Consider the following 8,331-nt stretch of genomic DNA (forward strand, 5'->3'; position numbering starts at 1 on the left):
AGTCAGTTGCCATATTTAAGAGAATGTCAACCTATTCTCTAGTCAGTGAGTTGCCATATTTAAGAGAATGTCAACCTATTCTCTAGTAAAAATTGCCATATTTAAGAGAATATCAACCTATTCTCTAGTCAATTGCCATACTTAAGAGAATGTCAACCTCTTCGCTAGTCAATTGTCATATTTAAGAGAATGTCAACCTCTTCTCTAGTCAGTTGGCATATTTAAGATAATGTCAACCTATTCTCTAGTTAATTGCCATGTTTAAGAGATCTTTTGTGTTGTGTTACTTTAGATTAAGAAGAGAAAAAGAGGGAAAAAAATGACTAGCTCTTAAATGTTCAAACCGTATCAAAAATTTTCTCGTAAGGATGCATATGTTTTTAATCAGCCACAATATGAAAAATAAGTAGAAGATGTAAAAGTATTTTTTTCTATCGATTATTTTAAAATATTAAGAACTTTTGTTTTATTCAATAGAAACGTGTTTACAGTTATCATGTTCATTAAATCTGAAAGTCCCTGACAGTCTGTAATTGTCTAAAACCATTGTTTTCAATTTCCTTGAATAAGACGATAAATGTTAATTGTTTTGCAATACTAACAACTCTTGAGTATATCCAAGCTGTAATGAATTTCATTATATGCTGTGTTTCTTTCCTATCCAAACGCTGGTTTGTGTGGATCATTTTGACATATCTGATCAAAATTACAGTCTGCTAGTTTACTGTAGAAGTTCTTGAAATCACCGTATCCACACACTGTATTCCCACAGCCTGGTATAATTACTGGATCTTCGTTAACAAACATTTGAATTACGTGATCACTGTTTCCGTCACATTTGTACAAAGCAACTGCTAAATTTGCCGAAAATGGACCAATGATAGCACCGTGAAATGTTCGGTCTTTATTAACATCAAAGTTATCTGCTCTTAGCGGTTCAGCATCGTGAAATAAACCAAATGCGGTATAAACTGGAACAATTGTCTCGCTGTGACCAAATGAGATATCTAACTGTGGAACTCTGGAATTAGCAATATAAAGCCATAATAACAAAGTTGCGTAGAAATAAGCAAAATGCTCTCAAGAGCTTGTATAGCTTACAAGACATGTTTTGCCAAAATTAAATAGATACAATTAATGCAAAAATATTATTTGATAAAAATTTGATGAATTTATATCGTAATATTCTGAGCTGTTTAATTCTTGTCAGATTTGCAAGATGTAAGACAAGTTATGCACTTAACCTTTATGTTCTATTCACGGTAACAATGGCTGCCATTTTGTTTTTCTATCTGGGTAATCAAACTTTATACAAGATACCATAACAATCAATCCCCCAAAGTTTGGTTGAAATAGTTTCACGAGTTTCAGAGGAAAGGATTTTTAAAAAGTTTAAGAGGACGACGGACACCAAGTGTTGACTATACGAGTAAATATACGTTGATAGTGGGTTTTCCCATGGATGGAAACAAGTGGCTGTGCTATACAATACAATATTTTTATTTTCCAAATTAACGGACCCATTAAGAGCATAACATTAATTACAACATGACATAAACATTACAGAGTGATTAAAGAAACATAAAATAATAATTCAAATGCATGAGGAAAGAATCAGTGGTCAAGGGGAGATAATTTTGATATCTTTTAGAGTATTTAAGTAACTATTTTTCTGATTTTCTAAGTTGCAGGCCTTTATCGAGGTATGCACATAAAAAAGATAAAAATCTGCTATCTTCATTAATAATGATCCATGAAAAAAGATCTTTTCTATTTGAATTATCTAAACTGGGGTATTTTTTTATATAATCAGTCACATCTCTTCTGAGGTTATTGTAAAGAGGGCATTTCAGAAGAAAGTGCATTTCATTTTCAATTCAATTTAAATTACAATTTAAACATATCCTCTCATGTCGAGGTAATATTTTATATTTACCACATACATTGGTAATTCGTTCATGTTTGCCAGTTTCTATTCTTAAACAGTGATTGCTGAGTCTGTATTTTGTTAACAAATTTTTTTTCGGGTGCTTTAAATCTAAATAATTTTTGTAGTTAAATGACCTTTTGAATGAAAAATAAGTGTACAATTTGCCTTGATTCTGTAAATAAAAATCTCGCATTTTCTCCCAACAATTTTGAAAATTTAATTTGAGCTGTTTATTAGTAAATTTTTTAATTTATTTTTGCCTAAATTTTTACATATATTTAGGTCAATACCCAATTTTTTACTGTAGAAAATGATATTAGAGAGCCATGAATTATTGGAGCTAGTTTGAGCTTTACTCTCAATAATTTTTAACTCAGCATAAGCACTTTTGTTATAGATCACATAGCCTAGACACATAACCAGATGAGCTAAAAGAAATAACTTGACAAAAATCTTACAGTTTTTTCCCGATGAAGATAAATACCGAAAAGTGCCTCGGACTGTAGAAAATGATATTAGAGAGCCATGAATTATTGGAGCCAGTTTGAGCTTTACTCTCAATAATTTTTAACTCAGCATAAGCACTTTTGTTATAGATCACATAGCCTAGACACATAACCAGATGAGCTAAAAGAAATAACTTGACAAAAATCTTAGTTTTTTCCCGATGAAGATAAATACCGAAAAGTGCCTCGGACTGTAGAAAATGATATTAGAGAGCCATGAATTATTGGAGCCAGTTTGAGCTTTACTCTCAATAATTTTTAACTCAGCATAAGCACTTTTGTTATAGATCACATAGCCTAGACACATAACCAGATGAGCTAAAAGAAATAACTTGACAAAAATCTTACAGTTTTTTCCCGATGAAGATAAATACCGAAAAGTGCCTCGGACTGTAGAAAATGATATTAGAGAGCCATGAATTATTGGAGCCAGTTTGAGCTTTACTCTCAATAATTTTTAACTCAGCATAAGCACTTTTGTTATAGATCACATAGCCTAGACACATAACCAGATGAGCTAAAAGAAATAACTTGACAAAAATCTTAGTTTTTTCCCGATGAAGATAAATACCGAAAAGTGCCTCGGACTGTAGAAAATGATATTAGAGAGCCATGAATTATTGGAGCCAGTTTGAGCTTTACTCTCAATAATTTTTAACTCAGCATAAGCACTTTTGTTATAGATCACATAGCCTAGACACATAACCAGATGAGCTAAAAGAAATAACTTGACAAAAATCTTACAGTCGTTTCCCGATGAAGATAAATACCGAAAAGTGCCTCGGACGCATACAATCTATAATGTGGTTTCTCAATTTTTTAATGACTACTATATATACAGGAACTCTAATAAAGAAGTATCAAATTGTCAATTTCAAATAGAACTATTGACAAAACTTCTTTTATAAGACTTCCTTAAAATACTTCTTCTATAACATTGTCAATTTCAAATAGAACCCTTAAAATATCTTTATCTGTAGAAAAAGTAAAATCCTCATATACTAGTAACATTTTCCTTTTCTGTATGTTTCTTCTATGAATCGTGTGTTCGTACATTACTTATTTAATACAAATCTTTCACGTACACACTTCATTCAAATAAAATTCACAAGAATAGTAAGACCAAGAGGTTTGTTCGTCGATGTCATATTATAAATTCTATCGCGGACATATATTTTGTAACATTTAGACAATAGACTATTTATTACTTACTTATTATGCTGTAGACTGGCAGCTGAGACGGTTTGGTCGAACCTTTTAAACATGTATGAAGTAAATGGACAACTTTGTTTCCAATTGATAGGGTAAGCATATCCTTGCTCATAATAATCCTAAAATAAACAACATGTTATAATTGCTCATAACCATAATTTTCGCGAAATAAATGATATTGCAAAACTGAAGTATTTATTGATTAAGTCATTTAATATTGTAATGCTGCTGAAGTTTTTCATTGCTGGATGCTTTAATCAGGAGCCTGTTGTTGAGAGACTGTTGTTTGTTGGTGTGGTTTATAGGTGTTTCTCGTTTCTTTTTTCTTTTAAACAGATTATAGTGTTGGTTTTCCTTTTTGAATTTGCTTAGGCTAATCATTTTGGGGCCCTTATTAGCTTAATTGTTGTTTGGTGTGAGCAAAGGATCCGTTTTAAAGGTCTGTAACCGTTAACTTTTTACACATTGTGACTTGAATGGAGAGTTGTGTCATTGGCAACCATACCACATCTCCTTTTCTGTACCAAGGACGTGAATCCCCTATCAACAAGCCAGCTTTGGACGGACGGAAAGACAGAAGGACGGTAAATGGTAACACTTAATGCTTCCTTCGACTTGCGGTGGGGGCATAAAAAGAGTATTCACATTTCCGACTCACGAAAGATAATTGATTAGTACTTACCTCTATATTTAGCAGGTAGTCAATGACGAGGAGATCATCTACGTCAAAAAGTCTACACCAATCAGATTTGTTGAACAGGCCCAACTCTAACGCACATATTTGGTTGATAACAACCACTTCAACTAAAAACGTAGGAAAGTAAAAATGAATACCTTTCACCATGAATTCATATATAAATGTTATCTACAGAAAGAAGCGGTACACTAAAAAAGGAATGTATACAGTACAGATATATGTGTCGTCCGTCCGTCTGTAAAATGCATCCAGTCAATATCTTTTAACAGTTTAGACGGGATAGGTCTAACTTATAATCATTTTTTATGCTGTTTTTGTGTGTATCGTGTATTTGGTTTCGGCATTTATTCACCTACCAATTTACATCAAAAATCCTTGCTGGCTTTCACATTTTTGAGTTTGGTCGTTTCTGCTGAAGGTTTACACAAAAAAAGTGTTTCATTTTATAAGATCCGTGACAGAAAAGTAGCAGTTAAATCAGCATTAAAAATATTTGAGGAAACTGATTTTGTTATTATAAAAATGCGGACATATTCCTTTAAATGACAACCCTTTCTTTCAAGCCAAGCCAAAACACACACACACACACATACACACACACACAAACACGCAGGCTCTTTGAAGAAACACTTTCATATCCCCATTGCAGTTTAAAAGGGTCACCATTAACAGTTATTACGTAAAGCAAGAATATTGTACCTGCAGTCAAGTTGTAAAATCCTAGCTTAGTCTCAACTTTTCTGATCACGATTGTCATCTCCTTGCCACGAAGAAAGGCTTCATACTCGGTGGTAGTGTTATCATTTCCCTCTACCTCTACATTGTATTTGTGACAGTTATCGTAGAATCGAAGTTTTTCGTCGTCCACTTTAGCGTTTGGTTCCTGTGTGTTAGTTTGTAAAGTTTCGTTAAGTCCTTCATAGAAATATTTGTAACTGTTCTGTGTTCGGTTTTTGTGAGTATATGAAAAGTTGATATGATTCAAGTTTCCTTGTAAGGAAGATTTAAATCGTCTTGCAAATCGATTAGCAAGTCTTAACATTTCGTATTCACCGACACGACTAAGGGTCCCTTCTTTAGTTTCCGGGAACGGATTGGACCACTGCTTAATAAATGGATACCGGGAAATCACTTTCGAGTCGCTTGCTAATTTTATTTGCAATGCTGTCATCCACTTAATCCATTTTATTGTAGGGTATCTGGCGCCGTGTCTGAATAAAACATTCAGTCCTTCTAGTTGGCAAGTCTGGCCGTTATGGTTTAACGTATTATATTGATTGTCTGGTATACTTTCAGCTGGATCCTTCAACCAGAAATATAGAGTTTTTGTATTAAACAACGGTTTCATGAATGATTCATTTCCAAGCACAGTTGTACAAAATAAAAATAAATAAGCAAAATAAGTACACAGCTTCATATTGAAAGGAGATCTTTGTACGGATATAAATGGCAACGACTGTGCAAAATGGGTTCAATCTGGGACTATTATATATACTGTCTAGTAGAATATTAGTAGTCCTAGGTTAAATATTATCTTCACTATAGTTTTACCTACGTTTTAGGATAATAAGCAATATGTGTTCACTTGTGATTCAGTCAATATACTTGTATCTATGGACCATATCTCTAACCAAACATACCGTTTAGTCAATCTGCATTTTTCAAGGTCAATAGCGATTCATATTTTTCACGACTATCATTTAAATGCAATTTTAAAACATCATACCTCGGAAACCTAAAACTATTTAAATGTTTGGTGGGTTTTTTTTACAAAATAGTGGCTATTTGAAATAATAGATTAGAATACTATGAGTGTTTAGCATTTAGTCTAGTTCAAACGTATTTCTAACACCTTTGATTATTTTTGAATGATATGTAACACGCCATAAGTTTTTATCCTGACAAGATTCATAGTTCATAAGACCGTTTCTAACAACTATTCTGCCTCCGGTGCGGGAGTTTCTAGCTACATTGAAGACCCATTGGTGGCCTTTAGCTGTTGTCTGCTCTATGGTCGGGTTGTTGTCGTTTTGACACATTCACCATTTCCTTTCTCAATTTTATTTTGCTTTTTTTGTTTTACCTTTTGTTTGATTTTTCAATTGACTTCACGTTCTCAAGCTTAAAAGAAACTTATCTGATTTGCTTTGGAGAATAAATATGAGTTAACACAGTTCCGACCTTTTTCGATTGTGAATCACCGAATTGTACTTGCCATGAACAACACGATGGGTGTCCATTGGAGCAGGTCTGCTTTCACATTTTCAGTACATGAGATCACCCCATGTACGGTTAGTTTCGTGCTGTTCCGTATTTAGTTTTCTAAGTAGTATTTTGTGGACTTATTTGTGGCCTTTTGCCGACTATCCCATAGTGTTTTAAGTTTCACTTCCACTTATGAATTTTAATGTCCCCTTGGTAAGATCCACATCTGTAACTTTCTGTATCCGCCATACGAGTTCTAAATCAGGTGCAAGTCCTTATAATGTCTTACAGCAGCTAACATATTTAATGCAACACAATTTCTGAATCGGTCTATTAGAAAATCGTAGGAATTTTACAGAAGGTATATTTCTTACTATAAAAAGTCTTTTATTTTCAACAGATATTTAAAGTTTGCTCATATGTTTTGCTGTTACACCACTGTACCAGGTTAGGGGAGGGTTAGGTGCCAGCAAACATGTTAAACCCGCAACAGTACGTATGTGCCTGTCCAAAGTCAGGAGCCGGTTAGTCATTGGTTGTCGTTTGTAACTGTGTATCACATTTGTCTTTTATAGCTCATTATGCGGTATGGGCTTTGCTCATTGTTGAAGGCTGTACGGTGACTTGTGGTTGTTGACATATGTCCTTTCGTATCTGAGGGAGAGTGTCTCCACGTCATCTTATTTATTGGAAGATGCAGTAGTTCTTGATATGGGGAATTTGTGATATCATTCACAAGATAATAAGTTGAGAAATTTAGATACTTTAAAAAATCAACCAGTCGAAATCGAATTTGACTGTTATTCCATTCTAAAACACTTGAATATTGTAAAAATCAACAAGCCCTTGATGGCATCCATAGAAATCGTGTATTTATCTGTCGGTTTATTCAATTTCATTTTTTCAAATTGTATTCGATTTGCAATTATATGTTTAATGAAAAATAAAATAGCCATTGATTATTTTTTCAGTTTTTAATTTGTAGTATTTTATCAATAGTTCCGATCTAATATATAATAATGTGCAATAAAATCCTCATGCCATTGTTTGGAAAAATAAAAACTGAATAATGGCCGTACTTCAGCAAGGTGGTTAATGTGGTCATAAAAGCGATATTGATCATTATTAAAGTCATCCGAACATGTTATGAATAGGAGGACATTAGATGTGGAATATTGAACTATAAAAAAATTGCTATAGAACATTTTTATCATTGGAATATGCATAGAAAAAAACAGATTGTATTACTATAAATCCTATAATAGTGTTTTGAATCAACACTTAAAGGGAGAAAAATACTTTTCATCAAGATCGTTTTCGGTTTTGAGCTAGCATACTACTACAAATCAAACAGGATGTCCACTTTATAGACAATCTCACTGCTACTTGGTTTTGTTATAACCTTTTCCCGCGATTATGATATCGCTGATTACCCTTTGTCACCGAATGTTTACTTGTAAAGGGCAACACGATTGATGCAAGTTACTATAGTGAAGCAGGAAATGTTGGCTCTTCCGGGGCACTTGAAATTGTAAATGTATATTTGTTCCGCCCAACAAAAACTCCCCTGGAAAGCCATAAAAAACACAATATCCTCATTGAAATAGGGAAATCTGGTGTAAACTAAGATCGCTTATAAAACAAATAAACGTTATTTTGGTAATTATTTTGACCATGACTTGTAACCCTTTTTTTTCTTTCTTTTGGAACAAACACTGTAACATTTCTTCCAGTGGAAATAATATAATATTCCAGAATATTCCTTCAGTTTTTAACTAAAA

General features: G+C 33.2%; 1 protein-coding gene across 1 annotated transcript; it reads right to left on the reverse strand.

Moving 5' to 3' along the window:
• Nucleotides 1-474: 474 nt before the first annotated feature.
• Nucleotides 475-5,812, reverse strand: LOC139518497 (multiple inositol polyphosphate phosphatase 1-like). Its single transcript, XM_071310009.1, has 4 exons — nt 5,045-5,812; nt 4,331-4,452; nt 3,649-3,767; nt 475-1,021 (listed from the first exon to the last, which is right to left on the reverse strand). The coding sequence occupies exons 1-4, from the start codon at nt 5,760-5,762 to the stop codon at nt 658-660; spliced, it is 1,323 nt and encodes a 440-aa protein (XP_071166110.1). The 5' UTR covers nt 5,763-5,812; the 3' UTR covers nt 475-657.
• Nucleotides 5,813-8,331: the final 2,519 nt, after the last annotated feature.

Source organism: Mytilus edulis, chromosome 4 (assembly GCF_963676685.1).
Source record: "Mytilus edulis chromosome 4, xbMytEdul2.2, whole genome shotgun sequence".
In the NCBI taxonomy this organism is placed as follows: Eukaryota; Metazoa; Mollusca; class Bivalvia; order Mytilida; family Mytilidae; genus Mytilus; species Mytilus edulis.